Source organism: Durio zibethinus, chromosome 10, assembly GCF_047325235.1.
Source record: "Durio zibethinus cultivar Kanyao isolate XHJ-2024 chromosome 10, ASM4732523v1, whole genome shotgun sequence".
Taxonomy (NCBI): domain Eukaryota; kingdom Viridiplantae; phylum Streptophyta; class Magnoliopsida; order Malvales; family Malvaceae; genus Durio; species Durio zibethinus.
Genome location: NC_143171.1, coordinates 4,829,636 through 4,852,805, shown reverse-complemented (window position 1 = coordinate 4,852,805; position 23,170 = coordinate 4,829,636). Strand labels below are relative to the sequence as shown.

The 23,170-nt window shown below is 33.0% G+C and overlaps 2 protein-coding genes and 2 pseudogenes across 6 annotated transcripts; 3 read left to right on the top strand and 1 right to left on the bottom strand.

Moving 5' to 3' along the window:
- The first annotated feature begins 21 nt into the window (after window positions 1-21).
- LOC111293039 (Eukaryotic aspartyl protease family protein) lies at window positions 22-6,521 on the top strand. Of its 3 annotated transcripts, none has more exons than XM_022885741.2 (12): window positions 22-472; window positions 563-683; window positions 1,282-1,709; window positions 1,817-1,973; window positions 2,318-2,400; window positions 2,518-2,614; window positions 2,809-2,881; window positions 3,120-3,320; window positions 3,678-3,802; window positions 3,997-4,095; window positions 4,563-4,660; window positions 5,724-6,521. In XM_022885741.2, the coding sequence occupies exons 1-12, from the start codon at window positions 192-194 to the stop codon at window positions 5,893-5,895; spliced, it is 1,935 nt and encodes a 644-aa protein (XP_022741476.1). In that variant the 5' UTR covers window positions 22-191; the 3' UTR covers window positions 5,896-6,521. The 3 variants fall into 3 exon arrangements, with proteins under 3 accessions (XP_022741476.1, XP_089622653.1, XP_022741477.2); XM_089766527.1 differs by lacking the exon at window positions 5,724-6,521 and adding an exon at window positions 4,895-5,082 and having other exon boundaries at window positions 37-472; XM_022885742.2 differs by lacking the exon at window positions 4,563-4,660 and having other exon boundaries at window positions 37-472; window positions 5,724-6,208.
- A 1,812-nt stretch (window positions 6,522-8,333) lies between these two features.
- On the top strand, window positions 8,334-15,536 carry LOC111292664 (U-box domain-containing protein 4-like; annotated as a pseudogene). The gene is made up of 8 exons (XR_016345630.1): window positions 8,334-8,471; window positions 8,575-8,679; window positions 10,331-10,510; window positions 10,651-10,733; window positions 11,529-11,808; window positions 12,338-12,454; window positions 12,730-14,789; window positions 14,875-15,536. The product of XR_016345630.1 is annotated as a U-box domain-containing protein 4-like (transcript).
- A 1,513-nt stretch (window positions 15,537-17,049) lies between these two features.
- On the top strand, window positions 17,050-20,673 carry LOC111293104 (uncharacterized; annotated as a pseudogene). Its single transcript, XR_016345629.1, has 5 exons — window positions 17,050-18,027; window positions 18,491-18,801; window positions 18,882-18,938; window positions 19,101-19,511; window positions 20,027-20,673. The product of XR_016345629.1 is annotated as an uncharacterized LOC111293104 (transcript).
- A 553-nt stretch (window positions 20,674-21,226) lies between these two features.
- LOC111293105 (uncharacterized) lies at window positions 21,227-22,930 on the bottom strand. The gene is made up of 4 exons (XM_022885847.2): window positions 22,636-22,930; window positions 22,410-22,524; window positions 21,727-21,787; window positions 21,227-21,640 (listed from the first exon to the last, which is right to left on the bottom strand). The coding sequence occupies exons 1-4, from the start codon at window positions 22,667-22,669 to the stop codon at window positions 21,227-21,229; spliced, it is 624 nt and encodes a 207-aa protein (XP_022741582.2). The 5' UTR covers window positions 22,670-22,930.
- Window positions 22,931-23,170: the final 240 nt, after the last annotated feature.

Genomic DNA, 23,170 nt, shown 5'->3' with positions numbered 1-23,170 from the left:
ATTCCTCAGACGTTGGTTGGAGAAGAAACTGACGAATCCAAGTATTCCATGCCATCCAACGCCTACATTTTTTTGTCGCATCAGTTTGGTGCAAAGTTCGTTTCTGGTACCCATCCATTGACATACCCCTCTTCTCTTTCTCTCTCGTCTCGGGTGCTGCCTTCGATTCCTTTGCCTCCGTCGGAGCCACAATGCTTTTCATGGCACGGGCACTCGTTGACCTCGCCGTCGCAACCGTCGCTTTCTTCCTCCTCTTTCTTCTCTCCCAATCAAATCCTTCCACGTCACCTCCACTCCTTCTCCCTCCACCTCACCATGGCGCCCGTCCCGCCATGATCCTCCCTCTCTTTCCTTCTCCCAAGAATTCCTCTAGAACATTCTCCAACTCTCCTCGTCACCTCCTGAGATCCGACTCTCACTCTTCCCATCCCAACGCTCGAATGCGACTCTACGACGATCTCCTCCTCAACGGGTACAACGTTATTATACCATTATTATTTACTCCAATTCATTTTTCCCTTTTTCTTTTAACTGAGATTTTCGAGGATTTAAAATTTCGAAGGTATTACACTACGCGGCTATGGATCGGGACACCTCCACAGAGATTTGCGCTTATAGTGGATACTGGAAGTACTGTTACTTACGTTCCTTGCGCTACTTGTGAACAATGCGGTAGACATGAGGTGATGTATTCATTCATCTTTGCCTCTTCTTCTCTTTCGATTTTTTTTTTATTTTAATTTGAAAAATAAAACTTTTTTCTTTCCTATTTTTTAAAAATTATTTCATGTTTATTAATGTTTTTGACTTTTAGTGTATTCCAAGCATATTAGAGTAGATCTGACTAGATAAACTCCTTTTTTTTTTTTTTTTTTAAATTTCTTTAGCATTACCCTCCTGTTTGAGATATTCATTTAGGCTTTATTTGCTCGTTGCTTTTGCTTTGTGAAGCGAAAAGAAAGTTATGTTTACATGTAAAAGCCAACGATATTTTTTTAAAATTTAAATGAAAAAAATACAGCTTTTATTTATAGCAAAATGCGTGGTTTTATGTTTAGACATATAATAATTACCTTTGAATTAATTTTACATTTTAATCAGCTGCTTATTTTTCATTAAATATGAATTTATTTACTATTTGTTTTATAGCAATTTTTAGAAAACAAAAGCATGTAGGAATGCAGCCTTAATAATTTTCAGTGAAAGGTTTTCATCATGTTGATTCTGAGAAATTTTATTTAGGTGGTTAAGCTATTAGGTTTTATGATTTCTTTTTATCAGGATCCAAAGTTTGAGCCGGATTTGTCCAGCACTTACAAACCTGTAAAGTGCAATTTGGATTGCAATTGTGACAATGACAGGGTGCAATGTATTTATGAGAGACAGTATGCTGAAATGAGTAGCAGTAGTGGTGTCCTCGGTGAGGATATCATGTCGTTTGGGAATCAAAGTGAACTTATGCCCCAGCGTGCTGTTTTTGGTTGCGAAACTGAGGAAACTGGTGACCTTTACAGTCAACATGCTGATGGAATTATGGGATTGGGACGTGGTGATCTCAGCATTGTTGACCAGCTTGTTGAAAAAGGTGTGATTAGTGATTCGTTCTCATTATGTTATGGTGGGATGGATATTGGTGGGGGTGCTATGGTTCTTGGTGGTATATCTGCCCCATCAGACATGGTCTTTAGTAATTCAGATCCTGAACGCAGGTATGTTTTGTAAAAATTTTATCTCAGAGATAGAATGTCTAATCAACTTCCTTATGAATACATTTGATACATCTGACACATTTACTCTAGTTTTGGGATGGCAACAGTCCATATTACAACATTGATTTGAAAGAGATACATGTAGCGGGGAAGCAGCTACCTTTGGAACCAAATGTCTTTGATGGAAAGTATGGAACTGTTTTGGATAGTGGTACAACATATGCGTATCTGCCTGAAGCTGTATTTGCAGCGTTTAAGAATGCTGTAAGATTCAGTTCCCATAAATGCACCATAATTTCTTAAAATTTTAGTTAGGCCTATTAATGTTTTCTTACTGGACCATCTTTTGTCTCCTGGCTGAGTGATATATTGTGTTTAGAGGATTTAAAAACTTCGCTTGTCATTCTTAATGGCATTAATATGGGGGATCATTGGAGTTTTATTCTATCAGTTGTACATATTCATCTGGAATTTTATAGGTGTTTGTAAGGGCATGAGATGACTACATGCTTTACACGTTGACCTGTTAACAGTCAAAACATAAAACTCCGCATTTTATTGTGTTTGTTCTTTTCTCATTTTATTTCTTATTTGCATCTGTATTGTAGATTATAAAGGAACTTAACAGCTTAAAGCAGATCCGTGGCCCTGATCCAAATTACAATGATATATGCTTTTCTGGTGCTAGCAGGTATTGATATTATGTTCCATAACAGAAAAAGTGAACAGTTTTCAATTATTTGTTATGGAAACTGATTAGTTATCTTTGTTCTGCTATTAACTTTTAAATTTTGTTTTTCTGCTTCAGTGATGTCTCTGAACTCTCTAAAATGTTTCCAACAGTTGAAATGGTATTTGACAATCAGCAAAAATTATTACTGTCACCTGAGAATTACTTGTTTCGGGTAAGTTTTTCCCACTTTAATTGCTTTCCTGTTGATTGAACAACTTAATTTCTCAGGGGAACCTTCTTAAGGTCATACTTGGAGTTGGTTTCAGAGGAATTGCGTTTGAATTCAAATGAGTATTTTGCTCTTTCCTCGATGTTCAATATGTGACTAGAGGTTTTCTGCTTATCTTACATCTTATATTGATAAAGCATTCAAAGGTGCACGGTGCATATTGCCTTGGGATCTTCCAAAATGAAAAGGATCCTACTACTCTTCTGGGAGGTATGTTAAGCTTCAGATAACTTGTATTTTGTGATACTATTCCTGTTAAGCTTTAATGAGACTCTTTTTTGCTGCTCGGTCTTAGTATTGGAATTTGATGGAATTGGAACCATCTTCTTGGGCAAACTTTGGCGAAATATCTCCATTTTCAATTCCAAAGCTTATGTTTGATGCCATGAAAATTGTGGGACTGTTATTTTCTTTCTTGTTTTCAACTGTACCTATATGTCTGTAATAGGGATCATTGTGCGCAACACCCTTGTTACATATGACCGTGAGCATTCAAAGATTGGTTTCTGGAAGACTAATTGTTCTGAGCTTTGGGAAAGGCTTCACACACTATCACCATCTCCTTCATCTTCAAGCGGGAAGGATAATTCAACTGTGGAATTGCCACCTACATCAGCTCCTGATGGACCATCACGATATGCTCTTCCAGGTACAGTAAACCATTGTTACCCAAGGACCTTATATGGTTCTCATTGTGTTGGAACCCATTACAGGTCTGCAGTTTATTTTATTGAAAAGCACGAATGATGATCGATACTTTTATTAATTACGCTTTCTAAGTGATATTGTTATATTATATTCCATCTTCAAGAAACAAGGTCATTCTACTGTTCAATTTCCATTTCTGGTGTAAAACAAGGTCATGCTACTGTTCATTTTCCATTTCTAAGTGATATTGTTATATTATATTCCATCTTCAAGAAACAAGGTCATGCTATTGTTATATTATAATGTCTTTCAGCTTCAGTGGAAGTCTTTCTGATGACATTTCCTTTTTGATGAACAGGGGAAATTCAAATTGGTGAAATTAAATTGGATATGTCATTGAGCGTCAACTACTCATATCTAAAGCCTCGCATCAACAAACTTGCTGAGTTGATTGCTAAGGAGTTAGATGTTAATGCTTCACAGGTTAAACAACTGCTACCGTCAAATGCAGGAGCATTTGCTGGCAGTAATTTATGAACTATTAATGCGAAATTACATGTTAATTATTGAAGAAATTTTTTAAACTATCTCACTAAACAGTTGTTTTTTCTGTCTACGGGTAGGTTTGCAAGTAACATTTACTTTATTGGTTTACGAAATTTTTTGGATGATTTCAGGTCCATTTATTGAATTGTACATCCAAAGGAAACAACAGTTCTCTTGTCAGATTGGCCATAGTCCCTACAGGAACCTACATTTCTAATGTTACTGCCATAGTAAGTCTTTTTTAAATCATTGCAATTCTTTTAGGTCATGTTTGGTGCATTAGATGATGCACAAAATAGGATGATAATTATCCCATCTCATGTTTGGTTTGTATCTAAAGAGAGGGATTGGATTACAAGGAGGATTAATCATCCTCTTGGTACAACGTGATTCAATCCTCTGAAAATAGAGAGGATTATTTTTAATCCATAGGATTAAACTTATATGCTGTATTATACTCTTAAAAGTTACACAATAAATTTAAATTATGTAAACTTTGAGGAAGGATAATTTTGATCAATATATATAATTAGCATATCCTAATCCTTGCATGCATGAAACACAAGATAGAATGACATTATTTAATCTAATCCTATTCATAATATTATCTTATCTTATCATATTACAATCTTATCCACTAAATATGCCATTAATATAAAAGATTACACCTGTTTGCTTGATGAATTTCTGCTTCCAGAGTATAATATCTCGGCTTGCTGAACATCGTGTGAGGCTTCCTGATACTTTGGGAAATTATCAGTTGGTGCAATGGAAAGTTGAGCCTTTTGTGCAACAGTATGTTCCCATTTTCTAGAGGCCTGGTTATTAATTTTAGTATTGGCCACACACACACACACATTCTCTCTCTCTCTTGCTTGTGTATGGAGCCTGTGGGGCTACTGACTATCTTATGCCATTTTAAAAGACACCTTCCTGCTGACAATTTGATGAATCATCTATCAAAAATTCTGTGTCTATTTACATATGTATCTGAAATCACAGGGGCTTGCTTTAAATATTAATTTGCAGAATACCCTCTCCATATGGCCTCACAGTACCTGTGTCTCTGATGGTGCGTAAATGAAAGCTTGTACCATAATTCTAAGGGTCTAGATCTTCTGCATAGTTCATTGGTGCTAATAACTGGATCAGTGCATACGGAAAACTTGTACTGTAATTCCAGAGGGTCTAGATCTTCTGCATGGTACATTGGTGCAGCATGGATCTGTTCTATCCTTATTCTCTGAGATATCTACGTCCTAAATTATTTTTTTTTTCTCTTGGGTTCCTAGTAAGTATACATATCATTGAAAAATAAAAAGTCTTTTCTTTTTCTGAAACAAAATTGTTACTCATGAAGGCGGTCTATTCTCAACTAAATCCTGCAAATTCTAATGGTCAACATTGTTGAACTGACAAGGTAATTGTCTTGTATCTAGAAATAGTTTGTTACACTAAGTGCATGCAAGATATACAAACAAAAACGAAATAAGAACATAATCTACTAATTCACGATCCAATCTCTAGGTTGAGTTGCTAGTTAACCTCTTTAACTCTATTTATAATCTGGTGAAAGTTAGTTGGGACAGGCAGGGCCATGGCTGCCTTAAATGTTGAGAAATTCCATAATTTACTATACGCCTTATTTACTGACAATTTCATTTTGATCTAATAAGAACTGAGTCTGTTTTCCCGTCCGAACAGAAGATCATTTTACTGTAACCTATCTATATCTCTTGGTGAATTTATGCTCAAAACTATATCTCTTGGGGTGAATTTATAGTCAAAACTATGTTATTATTACATGAAAGGTGATGATATAAGGTTTAATATGATTTGTGCGTCTGAAATGATACAGGACATGGTGGCAGCTACATTATTTTGTTGTTCTGTTGGCTATTATCATCGCAATAATCGTTGGATTATCAGTTTCTGGAATGTGGATTATATGGAGACGCAGACAACAATCGCTCAATTCATATAAACCTGTTGATGCAGCTGTACCAGAGCAAGAACTCCAGCCACTATGATCTTAAAAAGCTAACTTTTGCTCGGTTATTATGCGGAAAGAAGACTTTTTCCTTGGACTTGGGCTACGGGTTCTGCACCAATACAGGTTAATGGTCTAAAGTTTTATTGGATGACAGGGATCTTCGCTTTTTTGCTTATCGTTTCAAGATAAGAATTCCTTAACTAAATTTGTATGTGAATAATATTTTAACATGCAAAGTGAATCAGAAAAGCTCGTCAACATATAAATATGGTTTTGATTTACAAAACTATTGCTGTTGAGTTTACTTTTAGTAGTTAAAAATTGAATTGGGGTTCGCTTCTTCCATTTAAATATATGTCAAAATAACTATATCTTGGTTTATCTTGTGTCTTCATGGAAAAACGAGAACAAGCATGTTGCACTTTCGTACTGAGCCAAGAAACCGATGACATTTCAGTTCCCACCCAGAGAAATCCTACGGTTCTTGTGTTCTTTTTCCAAGCATGAAGCCAGCCAGGTGAGCATTTCAGGATCCGAAAAGCTGCTGTATTTTGGTACAAAATGAGTCAAAGTCAATTAGAACAAAAAATCAATGGAAATGTAAATATTTCGATGAGAAATTTTTATATATATTACTAATTATCAAATGGATTTTGTCTGAAACGTATTCATAAACTCTTAGGGTCTCCAAAGTATTGAAAAAAAAAAGAGTTTCAGACTTATTTTTGGGTGGAAAATTCTAAATAACGTTCTCATTTTTTTGTTATATTTCTAAAAATTATTTTAACTAAATTCTTAATTATTTTTTTCTTCAATTTTCTTTTACTTTTAAGTTTTTGAATTTATAAATTTGAAAGTTTTTAAAAATTTTCAAATTTATCAATTCAGAAACTCTTGAAAATTTTTGAAATTAGATGTCCTAAAATTTTAAAAAATTTTTGAATTTATATATCTAGAAACTTAAAAATTTATATAAGCTATTTCTTAATTATTTTTTTCAAATCTAACAATAATTTTTTTAACTTATTGAGTATGAAAATTTGATAAATTTTTAACTTATAAGATATGAAAACTTGATATATTATATAACTTTATTAAATGTATATTTAAGATAAATTATATAACTTATTAAAAATGCAATATTCAGTAAATTATAAAAGTACATGTTTGAAAATTTTAAAATTAAAATAAAGAGGATAAATAAGTAAATTGACTTAAAAAAAACAAACGTAAAGTAAAAATGGAAAATGTATTTAGAACCAATTTTGTGGATAAGAACAGACGGATGCAAATGCCAATTGTGCCATGTTACTTTTGACCATATCTATTTCAAATGTTACTTTTCAATTTCTTCTAACATTTTAATAATAAATGCAATTAAAAATGATATTGGGGGCATTTTGTAATTAAACTTTTAGATAATTAATTGACTAGAAAAAGAAATAAACAAAAAAAAGAGAAATCGAGAGGGTTGTAATTTTGTTAAAAATTTAAATATATTCTTTAAACTGTTTATTATGCTGTATTAAATTAATTTTTTTTAGCTTTTATTATATTAAAATAAAATTTATCTTCGAATATTTTATTGAAAAGTATTTTATTGGATAAATAAATAAAATGTGGAGATATTTATTAAAAAACAAATTCCGGAACCGACTCTTTCGGCTGCTACATAATGAAATGCCCAAAATTCCAGTCAAAATATTCATAATGAAATTCCAAAATGAGGAGATTGTCCTGTTTTCCAAATATTTAATTCTAAAAATTGAAAATAATAAACAATTAATGTTCTATTTATTTTGCAAAAAATAAATTTTAAAATTTTATTTATATTTTTTGAATTAAAAAAATTTTATTTTTTGAATGAGTTAATAAAAATTATTTTTTATTATTTGATTTTTTTTGAAAATTTTATTTTTTAAATAATATTAATAAAACTATTAATTTATTAAAAATTATTTATTATTAAAGTATATTAAAATTATTAATATTAAAAAATAATTATTTTTTAATAATAATATTTAATATTATAATATTATGTTAATATAAAAAGACTTAAAATAAAAATATTTATTATTTTTAGATCATTTAGTACTATATTATAATATTATTTATTGATATATTATATTAATAACATATTATTTATTATTAATATATTATATATTATTAAGTTATTAGTATAATCTTTATTCATTAATATAATAATATTTATTGATATAATATAATATTATTTATTAATAATATATTATTTGTTAATATAATATTGTTTATAAATAAAATTATATTCAAAATCATTAATAAATAGTTTTATTTATAAATAATTTTTAAAAAATGATTTTTCTTTCTCTTTAAATCTGTAAAATAATTTTCAAAATATTAATTTTGTTGATCAATAAATTATATTTTTTACTAATTAATTTTTCATCAAATAAATATTTAAAAATATAAAAATTATCTTTCCAAAATCATTTATCCAACACGAATACTAGTAGAATAGAAAGACTGACGTTCCAGCAACAGGAGCGAAATCTGGGTTTTTTTTTTATTGTTTTTTCTTACAAAGATTAAGAGACCCAAAAGGGAAAAGGACCCAACATTCAAAGCTGCATTCCGGTACCATTTGTTCTTTTCCTTCCCTATTTTTGTTTTTTTTTTTGGCTTTGGAAATTTCTCTTTATTTATTAGTTTAGTTATCTTTTAATCTTGATATATGCAGTTGGGTTTTTGTTTAACGACATAGAGAATCAAAGCTTCCGTTTTTCTGTTCCTTTTACAGATCATAGACCCATTAAACTTGTTGAAAGATCTTGATCGAGTTGAGGTGTCTCTTATTTCCTTTGCTATCATTTCCTTGCAATTTCTTAATATTTTGACTAATTACTTCTTTGGAGTTGGTTATTTTTTAAATAATAAGGAAACCCGTTTGATTTAAGTACTTTCTGTATGAACATGTTGTTTGATAGTATGATTTTGAAAGGCTAAGTGGGTTTTTGGATAAATGAGATTTTAAGGACTAAGGGAGTTTTAGGGTTAACTTTTAGTTATTAGTTTGTTTAGCTTTTGGGAAAGTGTAAAAAACAGCTTAAAATTGTTGGAAGGACAAATTATTTTGTCTGAAGGGTCAAACATGCCCTCAAACAAAAATTCAATGATCATCCAAGCCCTTATCCTTTTATTGCAATTAATTAAGCTCTCAAACATCTATTTTCATCAATTGAGCCCTTATTAGACAAAAATTGATTAGGCTTCAACATTAATTTCCATCTAGTCAAGGGCTCAATTGAGGTGAAAGTAGATATTTAAGGATTCAATTTGGTGAAAATAGATGTTTAAGGGCTCAATTGATCCCAAATAGAAAATTCAAGATTTCATTTGATTGCAATAAAATGTTAGGGGCTTAAATGACTATTGAGTTTTTGTTCAAGGGCTTTTTTGACCCTTTTGCCTATTATTTTTTATATGACTACGACACAAATATGTATGTGTGCCAAAATCATTAAGGTGTAAAAGGGATTTATACAAATATGTATGGATGCCAAAACAATTAAGGTGTAAAATGGATTTGATTAAGTTGTGATTTTACTATGCTGTTATCGGAAACTTGGAAAGTGCATAAAATATAAAGTATGCCATATAAATGACATTAGAAACCATTTGGAGATAGGTTTTGGAAGTAATGATTTAGGTAAATTTATAGGTTTCATTACTGCTGTGCTAGTTATCATCTAGTAGCATGTGGAATTTGAACATGGTTGTCGAAACAATTTATGCTTGTTTTGCAATTCTTGTTAAGGTCTTTAAATCTTTCATTTGAAGCATTCAAATGCTGGGTTTAGATCATCATATGGTCGATGAACTAGCATGGGATGGTTCTACATCCCAGTAGTCATATCTGGTTGTTTTTGTTCCAATAGCATCTTTTTTCTATTCCAAAAGGTACGTCTAATCTGCATTGAATTTTAATGAGATGATTACCAAAAATAGGGAAAATATATCCAAATAATTAACTGTTAATTTCCTAGAAACTAGGGCGTTAGTGAAGAGGAACTGCTTGTAGTACAGAAGCTTACAAGGTACTGGAGTAAAGACAATTCCATTGAAGGAGCAGTCACCAAATTTCAATTTTTCCATAGCCGTCATTTGTTTTCTCTAATTTTTAGAGAAGGATTTGGCTTGTTATTAGTCAACTAACTCTCTCCTTGGTGGTGGGTGGGTGGTGATCATGTTATATTTAATGTGGAGACGTGACTGCTTTTTATTATTTCTTTTTAGTTTGTTTACCTTAGTTACATTTTCAAGGGTGCTACGAAGATTATCAGCATAATAAACTTTGAAAGGAAACATTGCTGTAATTTCAGTGGGTGTTTTGGTGGTAAATATTATATTTGAAGGTTTAAATATTTATTTTTTGTTTTCATTCTTAATATTTTAAGCTTCATTAAAGCTTGATTTAAAATTTTGTTTCTGTATAGGGATTGCTAGTTGGTGAAGTTTAGATTTCAAGAATCTTTGTGGTTCTTGTTATCAAGATAGTGTGCTACATTGGCTATGATCCTGATATTCAAAAGGGTTTTCTTCAGTTTTATCGAAAATATGGTTTCCAAGGATCAGTGATTGAGAAAGAATTTTTCTGTTAGAATTTACGAAACACGGTATGTACTATGTCCTTACCTTATCTGGACTTTGCTCTTTTTTTTTTTTTTTTTCTCCAAACGTGTGCAAATGAATTTATGCATTTTGTCCCTATATCAGTTTTGCAACAAACTAACTGTGGTGACGATGGTGTTGGCAGAATATGTGGTTGCCCTAGTTCAGTGATGATTTTGCTTTGGGTTAAGTTGAATGCCTGGAAAGGAATTATGCTGTTGAACCAAAGTAATTGGACTGGAAGCTTTCTCCAGTTGTTTCATGTCATGATTTATTTTTGAATCAAGATTCTCTGATTTGTATTGGAGGTTTATTGAGCATCGTTTTCTTTGACTATTGTTTTAGTTTCTTTATTCTTTCTTTCTTTCTTTTCCGGGTATGCTCAATGATGACATTTTGAAATGGCTCTTTGCATTTTCTTTGATCAGTTCAGTAAAATTGAATTGTTAAGCTCATTCATGGTCTTTGCTCTGTATAAATAGATGTAATGGGGTGTGATCATTACATTGAAAACAGCTGATCCTTTTGTTATTATTATTATTTTTTTTTGTGGATACAACTGACACATGAATATTTGAAATTCTGGAATGACATCAAGTGAATGAAACAAAAGTGATAACTGAGAGGTAAACTTAGCTACTCTAAAATAATGTGGGCTGTGAGGAAGGTATGATGAAGTTAAGGGGGTAGTATTTACTTTGAAGTTACTGGCATGCTGAAATTGGTCAAACCATTAAATGGTTCCAAAAAGTTTTAAAACCTTATACCTTATGAAATGTTTGCCTAAACCTTTTCATCTCAATACAATAGTATGATTTTGTTTTATATCTAACGTGGGACTTAAAAGTGCAAACCTGATGAATTTATTATGATCATTAATGATAAATAAAAAAGATACTCATATGTTACAGTTTGCATGCTATGCATGATAGTTTGCCTGTTATTATTTCAGTTTGTCACCCTTTGCTCCTCTTTCTTACGTGTGGTCTCTCTGACTTTCTTTTTTCTTTCATTGTTACACAGATCGTATGGACATATCTTTGTTAAAAGCACTTCTTAGTAACATTTCCTCATTTTTAAATTTGTCATCTTTTGAGAACATTAACTCAGAAGCAGTTCAGAAGTACCACAGAGAGCTGAAGAGATACTGAAGTTGTTGAAGCCAATTCTTTACGCAATCATTGATTCTAAAATTACTTCTGATGAAGTGCTTAGTAAGGCGTTCGAAGGATTGGTTCTTTCTATAGAAGAATTAAGAGAGCAATTTGAAAGCTGGCAACCCCTTTTGAGTAAAGTTTACTTTGTAAGTTACTAGTTGTTTTTCAGTTCACAACTTTAATTGGCAATTTTAGTTCCTTGTGGCTGGAAGAAGTACCTCAGCTAACCTTTTAGGCATTGGCATACTCCTGATACGGTGATGCTTTTATCAATTACTTATATCAGCATTAATATTTCCTTGTGAGATGCTTGTTGTAGATTATTGTTGTCATTTTACACTTAATTGTTCTGCAATAACTTGTCAGACATATGTTCTGCCCATATGGTCTATGTATGTCCTCTTTTTCCTCTTTTCTCTTGTGGTTATTAGAGCTTTATCATTTTTGTTGTAAGAGTAATAATTGGAATGTATAGCTTTTGTAATTTGTTAGCGCCTAAGTCCTGATTCTTGCGTGTTTGCTCATATTCAGGTGGGATTGCTATAGATGAGTACCTTTTTAGAAAATAATATTTTTGAAGAAAAGAAATTTCTCATAAGCAATTACTAGTCAGTTAGTGTGGGCCTTTATTTAAATGCACTTGGATAACCATCTTCTCTTCCGCTTAATGTCTAGGTTCTGCAAGTTGAGTCACTAATATCAAAGATTCGAAATTTTAGCCTGGATATATTCGAGTTCTTGAAGTCTTCCCATCAGCATCTGCCTGATGAATTGAGTTCAGCATCTCTTGAGGTAATTTATGACCCAAAGTTAATTGAAGCTTTTATTTTCATTTGAAGCTTGTACTTTTCATCTTGTGTTTATATTTTATAAATAAAGCATAATTACCATATTCTCACAATGATTACCAAAAAAAATCGCCTATGGGAGAGTAAATGGCTTCTAACTATACACTTTTGAGATGTGAGAAAATAAATAGCTTTCCTTTTGATTTGATTTCTGAGTTTAAAGAATCCTAAAGGGGATTCCACATTTCAGGATGTCTAACTATTGGCATTATTGTGCAGCACTGCTTGCAGAAAATTAAGCATGCAGTATATGAACAAACATCATCTGTCATTAGGGAAGCCATATGTTATCAAGTGGATAGTGTTGGACCAAGCTTGGAAATACTACTGAAAATTGCAGAGAGCTTGAGCTTAAGGTCAAACAAGGAGATTCTGATAGAGGCTGTGGCCCTTGAAAAGTTGAAGGTGAATGCTGAACAAGCTGAAAAAACTGCAGAAGCTGAGTTTGTCGATAAAATAATTGCTCTTGTAACTCGCATGCATGACCGGCTTGTGTTAATAAAACAACCTCAGACCTGTAGCCCGGTTCCCATACCTGCTGATTTCTGCTGTCCCCTTTCCCTAGAGCTGATGACTGATCCAGTGATTGTGTCATTAGGACAAACTTTTGAGCGGGCTTTCATCAAGAAATGGAATGAACTTGGGCTTTCTGTCTGCCCCAAGACACGGCAGAGTTTGGCTCGTACCAATGTTATACCTAATTACACAGTAAAGGCACTAATTGCAAGCTGGTGTGAGTCAAACAACGTGAATTTGCCTGATCCCATGAAGTCCATGAATTTAAACTAAGCAGAGTCTAAAAGCTTGAGTCTAAAATCTTTCTTGTGCATGCAGAGTCTGGCTTGCCAAGGGATTCAAATAGTTCTCCTCATTCTAAAAGTTGCCAACCCATGTCACCTGAGTCACAGTCTACAGGTCAATCTGGTAAGAACCTAAGCACATCCAGTGGACTTCATTGGGAGGGAACCTCCCACTCTATCCTCGTTCTCCCTCACAGGGTTCCTTGCCAAGTATAGCCGAAAATGGAGAGGGTCTGGAGCTTGCAAGAATATCATTAAATAGTGCTGAAGACAGGTCAAACTTGGAACAAAGGCATAGCGATTCAGTTGGTGAACCCACTGTGTTACTTTCTAATAATGCTGGACAGTCATCTCAGAACCGTACAAGATCTGTTTCAACCACTAGTACACTTTCGATTTCAGATTTTCCTGGGGAAACAGTTGGGGATGCCAATGAGACGTCTTAGGGGTCAACTCATCTTAGGGCCTACAGTAATGATGTTTCTTGAGAGGTGAACTGTGACCCACAGCCTACAGCTAGCTCAGCCATTCCACGGAGAGAACCTGAGTTCCCTCCTCAGTTATGGATGCACGATTTCGAAGCCAGATAATCTGGCACCGGCCATCAGAGAGATTCATTCCAAGGATAGTTTCTTCTCATGGTTTTGAGAATAGGGCTAACCTTTTTGGCATTGAAACCCAGGTTAAGAAATTGGTAGAGGAATTGAAGAGCAGTTCACTTGATACTCAAAAAGAGGCCACAGCTCAACTCAGGTTACTTGCCAAGCACAATATGGATAATTGGATTATAATAGCAAACTGTGGGGCCATTAGCTTGTTAGTTGATTTGCTTCATTCACCAGATACAATGACCGAGGAAAATGCTGTTACAGCACTTCTTAACTTATCAATTAATGATAACAACAAAACAGCTATTGCTAATGCTAATGCAATTGAACCTGTGATTCATGTCCTTGAGACAGGAAGTCTAGAAGCTAAAGAAAACTCTGCTGCCACTCTCTTCAGCCTTTCAGTCATTGAGGATAACAAAGTCAAGATCGGAAGGTCTGGAGCAATCAAGCCACTTGTTGATTTATTGGGGAATGGTACTTCTAGGGGAAAGAAAGATTCAGCTACAGCCTTGTTTAATCTGTCAATATTTCATGAAAACAAGGCCCAAATTGTGCAAGCCGGTGCTGTAAGACACCTTTTGGAGTTGATGGACCCAGCAACTGAAATGGTTGGTTAAGGTAGTTGCTGTTTTGGCAAATCTTGCTACATTTTCTGAAGGGAGGACTGCAATTGGGCATGAGTGTGGGATTCGCGTGCTGGTTGAGGTTGTTGAGTTGGGTTCAGTGAGAGGAAAGGAAAACACTGCCGTTGCTCTTTTACAGCTCTGCACAACCCGTGGTAGGTTTTGCAGTATGTTGCTCCAAGAAGGAGCTGCTCCACCACTAGTGGCCTTGTCCCAGTCTTGGCACCCCAAGAGCTAAAGAGAAGGTATACTGCTTCTACTGTTATTTTTTATATCACCTCCTTTCTTTTACCATTCTGGAAAATTATCATAAGCTTCTGTTGATTGCAGGCAGAGGCACTTCTGAGCTACTTCAGAAACCAACGACATGGTAATGCTGGAAGAGGCTGAAAGTAGGAAAACGACCTTCATTACCATCCAAGGATTTGGTTCTATACTGTTTGTGTACACTTGATGGGCGCAAATAATGCATGTGAAGGTTTTGCTGCTAGGATTTACAGGGCTTGTTGTAGAGTAAAGAAAATTAATTTGTGGAGGATTTGATTGGGTTCTCGTGAAATACATTTTTATATGTGAAATCATGAATGTGGGAAAGGAGTTTCATACATGAGAGTCTGTCTGGTGTTTGCAGTTAGCTTGGGGGGATGAGAACCGATGAATAATCTGTGTCCTGATTGTTGTTCCATGCTTCTTTTTCTGACTCACTCTTTTTCAGATACAACTAAGAGCTGGCATTTAATGATGTATTCCCCATGATTTTGAGAACCCAGTAGTTCCATTTTTGTTTGCTTATTCATTAGAAAATTGTCTTGACCAATCAGCTCAGCAGTCGAAATCCATTCTTTTTCTTTTATCTGATTATCATTTTGATAACACCCCTTTATTCATGTTGTTAAGGTGGTGGAAGAGCAGTATGATTTTAATTGTTTCTTTTTTATTATGTATTTTTACAATGTTTAACCTGGAAGTTAATCTTTCCTTTTGTTTTTCTAGTTTCCTTAATTACAATATTATAATACTTACTGGTATTAGCTCAACATGATAAAAGAAAATGATTTTATTTTATAAAAAAGAAAAAGGACTGAAAGCAGTGGGCCCAAACAGCCCAAATGGCAGACACTTGAGTTACGTAGGGCCCGAAAACAGGAATCTATCATTTATTTACGGCAATTCTGTTTACATTTTTTTTTCTGTATACATCTTATTATTAAATATATTTCAAATTCAACATTAAATTTTTTATTTTTACTGAGTACACTGTATTTCTCACTTTCTATTTTTCCTTTCAAAAATTCATTTTGCAGAAAATTTTTAATTTTTTTTAAAATTTATTTTTAAAAAATCTTAAAATTTCTTAAAAATTTATTATCGTGAGCAGTAAAAAAGAAAATAAAAATAAGTATGGGATGTACGGAAGAAAAAGTGTAATTTATTAAAAGATAAATTTAATATTTGATATGTTTGTACTTTTAAAAGAAAATTTGAGTGATGTATAAATAAATTTCGGCGGTGCAGCCTCCTTTCTTTAATCTTTTTTAGCGAAGCCAATATTTCGTTCAATAACAATAAAAACAAAAAGAAAGCAAATATTTGCTATTGGCAGTCGTCCATTCCTCTTTTATCTTCACTAAAAGTATAAATGATACATTAATATTCATAAATTATTTATGTTCGATTCGAATAAAATTTGAATTCGATTTAATTATTATCGAGTCAAACTCGAGTTTGAGTAATTTAATTTATCGATCGAATCGAATTCGAATATTTTTATATTTTACTCAAGTAGTTCGTCAGCTTACTCAAACTTAATTTAAATTTTTTTATTTTAATTAATAAAATATATCGAATTCAAACTTGAATATAAATAATCGAGCTCTTATTAAGTATAAATAATCGAATTCTTATTGAATATAAAAATCGAACTTTTTTTTACATATTAATCGAGCTTAATCGAACGAGTTCGAATAATTTAATTTCGATTATGAATCAAACTCAAACTAGAAAAATAAAATTTGATCGAATTAGAATCGAGTATCGAATAACAAATTGAGAGTTGAGTTCAAACTCGAACTTCTTATTATATTGGCTCGACTCGACTCAATTACATGTGTAATCTTCACTCTCGAATTATTTTCTTTTTTTTTTTTTCAAAAGAAGACAATCCCTTTTACATGAAAAGAGGAAGGAAGAGATATGGTTGAACCTAAATTTTAATGTTTTTTTTAAGTTTTCTTTACCATTAGATCAAAAAAATAAAAGACAAATTTGGTAATTTATAGTACATGATAGAACATGATACAATAATAATATATAAAAATAATATAATTTAAATTATAATAATAATTATGTATAAATTTAATATAATTAAAAAAATATATTATATATTTTTTAATAATATAAATTATAAAACATAATTTTTAAATAAAATATAAAAAAAAATATAAATTTTAATATTTTCATGGTTCAAATACTAGAGTTATTAAATTTAGCTCTTATTATATTTTTTCGGGATTTCAATTTTCAAAAACCTCGATAATTTCAAACAAAAAAAATTCGAGAGGGGAATATTCGTCATCGGTGGCGCTAACATTCTTCCGCGAGTGACCTTGGCTTTCTCGTTCACCACTAAGTTCAAGATGGAAAGACTCGAATGACAGGTTCTTCTTTTCCTCTTCTCTTGTTCCCTGGTCTGAGGTTTAGGGTTTTGCAATTTATTTGGATTTCAATTTGTAAATTTTTTCATTTCTTTTATGAGAGTGTTTAACATTTTTCTGCAGTGTTTGATTTTTCCTTGTCTCCTTTGACCGAAAGTATATTTTTTTCTTCGGTTTTGTTCTAACCTTTCATTTGTTGAAAAAACTGTTTATTTTTTCCTTTTATTATTAGCTTGTTTATGTTATGCAACTTTGATGAATATTTACCTTTTAAGCAAAGGTTATAAAAAACATCTATAACCCATTTTCTTGTTTCGGTTTATTTTTATAATTAATTTTCTTCGTTAAAATGGTAATGTTTTGCAGAAGTTAGTAATTAACTGGCTTTTAATGATCAATTGAAGGAGTCTTTATGGTAATTAGTATGGGCCCTGACTTGAGCAAAAGGCAAGTCCAAAACAATGATGGAAGTGATTTCGAACAATAATGAAAATGGAAGCTTGCCTCAAGATTCCAAAGATACGCGTATGCTTTGTTTAAGTAATTGTGAGGACAAAAACTTTGGTGAAGAAACATTGTATGGAGTAGTACGAGTGAAGATACCCAAAGGAAATGAGGATATGGAGATTAACATAACTGAATGCACAAATTTTGGCGTGGATAGGTTGGCTGTTGCTGAATGTCAGGATGTCACTGAGAAATCGAGTTCTTTTGGTGGCACAGTGTCTGGGTGTGAGAATGATTCAGCGATAAGTGATGCTGAAGTTGAATCGGCATTATGTGGTGGAAGTCCGTTGGGATCAGTGTTTGATGGATTGTTTCACATGAGGTATTCTTTTTGTAGTTTGAACTATTTTATTTTTGTTTTAGTTTATAAACTTATCTGGGTAGACTGGGTGGTGATGAATGATGATTGATCCTTAATCCTTCCTCTGCTTTGCTAACTATTAAGGTTTCTGCCCTGTTTTTTGAAAATCTAGTTTCACTTTTAGGAATTTGAAATTGCTGAGGTTTTATGTGAAGAACAATTTTTGTTTGGAATAATTTTCAGGTCTCATTTGGTTATTATTCTACTGATATTTTTAAAATTTGACCACAAATTGACTAATTAAAATCATATTGATGCTTGCTGATAGAGTTATCTTTTCTACTGTTTTGGCTGGCAAAGTACTGGTAAAGAATAAACTCTGTTACTATCTTACCATTTTATGAAGTTTATATTTTTGCTAAATTTGATGTCCCATTACATGTTGCATTATTTAGTTTGTTTTTCTTTTTCCTAAATTTTCCAGGAAGCGAAAGTTGATGGATCATTGGAGGAGGTTTATACGTCCCCTCAGGTGGCGATGTAAATGGTTAGAGCTGCAGCTTAAGGAATTTAAGTCTCAGGCATTGACGTATGATAGAGAAGTTGTGGAATATGATCAGAGAAAGAAGTTTGAATATGAAAAGTTCGCATTTGAAGGGCTTGATGTGAAGTCACAACCTTTTCCTTGTCAAATTCAAAGAAAGAAAGTAATGAAGAGGAGGAAAAGAAAACGAGTTGAAGATACTGCTGATTTAGCGTCTTACATGTCACATCATAACCTCTTCTCATATTATGGTATGAAATTCATGATCATTCATTATGGAATATATATTCACTAAGTCCAAATCTAATAAGTATATTTTCTTTGCTCCCAGAAAGTAAGAAATCTGTTGTTGCTACTGATGCTCTGGATGATTATAATGGTAATTTAGGTAAGAACAATTATATTTGACTCAGATTTGGTGATTGTGTAGCTTGTAGGTAATAGAGTATGGTTCAACAAATAACCCTGTTTGATATGTGTTTGAAAAAATTGACTTTCTCCCTCCACTGCTTGCGATTTTCTTCATTTTCTTACGTGATAATTTCTGCAGGAACCAAAGCGGTCAACAGTAATGATGACTTTGGGTTTAATAATGGATTGTCATGTCTTGAATTCAGAGACCGTGATGCTTGGTCAGAACAGATCCTTAGAAAGATTGATCTGGTTCAGTCACAAGTTCGCAAACTAAAGAGCTGAGTTGACAAGGTGTTAAATGAAACTCCGCGAAAGTTCTCTTCCATTAATATGTTGAGTTCAGTTGTGCCATGCGATGCATTAACTGGTGAGTGGAGATAGAATACCAATTAGATCTCAATATACTTCATCCCAGCATCTATCTGAGTGTAACATGGGAGATATTTTTATGCTTGGAACTGCAGTTTCAAGTCATGGAGAGGTGACACCTTTCCATGATATGATTGAGGGCACAGGTCAGCATCTTGCAGGGATTTCTTATGAAAATGTGAGTTCTCCTTTTTTGACATTTTATTCCTCTTTGTCTTTTAAGTTTTTTCTTCTCTATCATTTTCTATTGCTAACAATTCTTCTCTTCTTTTAAGTTTTACACTTTAATCCTTTGCTATTGCTTATGGCCATAGCAGACAATAACAAAGGATTTACTTGTAATTAGATTTTGGTTTTATTCTTTGCTTCTGCTAATGCTGATCCTGCTAAAATGTTAGTTTTGTTTAACTATGACTAATCACTAGGAAAAAAGGTTTTTCGCTTGCATATCTAATATGAAATGAGAAAAATGTTCTCCTCCTTGCCTTTCCTTTTTCTTCTTGTTATTCCCTCTTTACTTGTTTGCTTAATATTTCACACTATTCTATGATCTCTGTTTTTCTGTAATCAGGATTCTTTTTTAATTGTTTTATGAAAGATGTTGTGAATATTAGCTAGTATTAGATTCCAAATATGCATTTCGACCATCTTGTTTTCAGTTTACAATGCAACTGACCTTCATTATATCTGCAGACTGAGGATGATATTTTGATACATAACCAGGCTGCCAAGGAAGAGTTGCGTAATTTTCAAAGTGGTTTAACTTAGAAGGAAGGAGAGCTGCAGATACTAGTTAAAAAGCCTAAGCCCGTATCTACTGTTCTTGCTCTTGGAGATGACCTTCCTACGAACCCTTCTGTTCAACCAAATGTGAAGTCATCTCTAACTTCCAAGTCAAAGGGCCCTAATAACAAAAGGAAAAGAGGGAAAAGAAAATCAGGCGGTGGTAGGTGGAGTCGAAGATCCTCAGGTTAGCTAAATTTATTAAGTTAGGATCTTGTTTCTGTAAATGCTCAGTGTTTTCCACTTATCTTCTTGTTTCATGTTTCAAGGATGATCTGTACATGCACTTCTCACCCTGATTGGAACATACTCGGTCAGTTTAGATGCTCTGCGATATTCAAAGTATGGCTTTCGGTCTGTATGGGAATATTACTTGAGTTTGGTGATGTGCCAATCCCCAGTCTCTCAATCAATTTGTTATTGATTAGGAATTGAAAATCCAATTTTAAAATTTCACGTTTAGATCTGAGGAGTGAAAGGTAAAGTTTTAAACAAGAAAGGATTAATTGTATAATATACCACTGAGATTTTATAAGGAAAAAAAAAATTCCAATGAAGTTTGAAAATGAGATGAAATGCAAATTGTTTGCTGGTTTTAAGGAGCAGTAGAAAAAGAATGTACCTTTGGATCGTGAGATTCAAGGATTTCTGTCGTACTGAGTTTAATCGATGGATTCTGTAGTCTGTGACTACAAAGTAAAAAAAAGTCAAAATGTAGGGTGTTTGCCAAACCCCTTTGGTTGGTAAAAGATTCTCAACCGAAATCCCTGGCCAAAAAATTTAGCAGCACACGAGGAAAACTGCGCTGCTGCTATAGTATTTTACTGTAGAAAAAAAATCATTAGATTTATATATATTTATTTATGTGAAAACAAGCTTCGTCAGCATCTGAGGCAATCAAGACGCTTTTTGAAATGAAAAGCTCTTTTCAGCCAATAGTTGACTTATTGGATAACATTACGCCTACATGCATGCTATTGTTCAGGGTGCCAACTGATGTAAATTACAAATTTATAGTATAAAACCTGGGAAATCAACATTTTTTTATATTGTTGTATGAGCTTGACTGGAAGAATCACAAGTTTCTTCTTTCTTTTTTTTTTTTTTTTTTCAATTTGGAGGACAAGGAGGTGTGATTTCCTCTGCCACAGGCGCTTTTGATGGGGGTTCAAGGCCTTTTGATGGGGGTTCATGGTCTTTGATCTTATCCCCATCAAAAGACCTGGATTGGCTGGTTTGGGACTTAACGCTTCGCATGTAAAGCCTTCTAGAGAGTTTGGAAATGACAAGGGCAATCACGGTCACTGATGGAACAAAAACAACATCAGGAATACCCTTAATCAAACTCAGTTGAGGCAAAATTTCTCCTGCTTTCTTAGCCGCCATGGCTGCTGGAGGGGTTATTATTCCAGTCATAATAGTAGTGTTATCCAGCTTGCTGAGCTTTATTTTCTTAATAAATTGAATAAACACTTCCTTCTTTTTAGCTGGCTCTTGTTCGTTTTTCCATTCTTCAAAACATTTCTGCATCAACAATTTTGATGTTATTGATATTACAAGATAAGTTGAGGAGAGATAGTACATGAAATTTCAAGTCAAAATAGACTGACCTCTACTTCACTACGAGCAGGAGTATCACAATGTTTACCAGGCAATGCTGAGTTAATAACACTACAATCAATGGAAGATTGTCAAAACTAATATTCAGATCTCATCAAATAATAAAAATTTACCAAAAACAAATAGAGATAATTAGCATTTGACAATGCCTTTCCCTACTCCTACCCTAAATTTTTAGCTTGTTTTCTCTTTGTGGGTATGATGGTATCTTTGTTCTGGTGTGATTATTTGTTTTAGCTGTAGGTTACCCATTGTATATTTCTCTCTTTTTTGGGTAGTTTTTTTTTTCCTATCTTCTTTGGTTGAGTGGGCTACACATTGGTTTTTGGTGAGATCAATATCTTATATTTTCTTGCTTCTAGCTATTTGTTTTGGATGAGAAAAATGAAAAATTGGAAATTCAGCCAACCACATATGAGAAAAATTTTATTCATCAATCTGATGAAAGAAGCATAACCCTTTATTGGTTGTAAAAAGCTTCAATCAATTTTAAGTTTGAGACGTTTTACAGTTCTTTATTGAAAAAAATCGATATAATGAAATAATCAATGGTACTCGATAGTTATGAATTTATGCAACATCTACATAGGCAATTTCATCTGCAAAGGGAAACCGAAAATTTTTTACTATGACTTCAATTCTACAAACTTGTTGATGAATTAGGAATTCTTACTTCAAGATCTCAAGGATAGCAGCATGGAAATCGTCGAAGTCTTTGATTTCCGATTCTGTGAACTGTTCATGAAGTGATTTAAACACAAAGCTTACCATCTTTGTAGATGGCACCCCTATCGTACACAAAAAAGAAAAAAAAAGTTCAGGCCGGCATGGAAAATGAATGGGGTGTTTTTCATTTTTCCTTTTCCATAGAAATCAGCATGAGAAACAAGATAACATACCTCTTCCCAAGAAATTACTCATGGAATTGCCCATGTTGCAGAGACTTAAATGAAACTTGGGACAATTAGTAGATTCAACAATGATATATTTATACACAATATTAGGAGGGAAAGAGTATATGGAAACAGGTAGATTGGGGAATAGCTTGTTAGCTCATTTGCCAAGTGTAAGTAAGGAATCCTTCATCTCTTGCAGTTAAATTTATCTGAACCTTATTCCTGTCTTGTATGTTGTGCCTAACAATGTTCAGCTTCCTGGAGGAGCTAGAGAAATAGGTGGTTTCTTCTTCCCCATGCATCAGCAGGTAAATCAGTCTTTTCCTCAATAATATCGTCTGAAGCATATCTCAAAATTTGCTCTCAAACCTTATATATAATAAACAATAAAAAGCCTTTGTTTAAAGCCAAATCCAGTGATAAAAGTTGGGAATTTGCATTTTCATGAGGGTGGACTGGTGGGTGTTGAGTAAGAGCCTTTAGATATGGGCTAAACCAAATTTTCATGGTAAGTTTTTATATCAGACGTAAATCAATC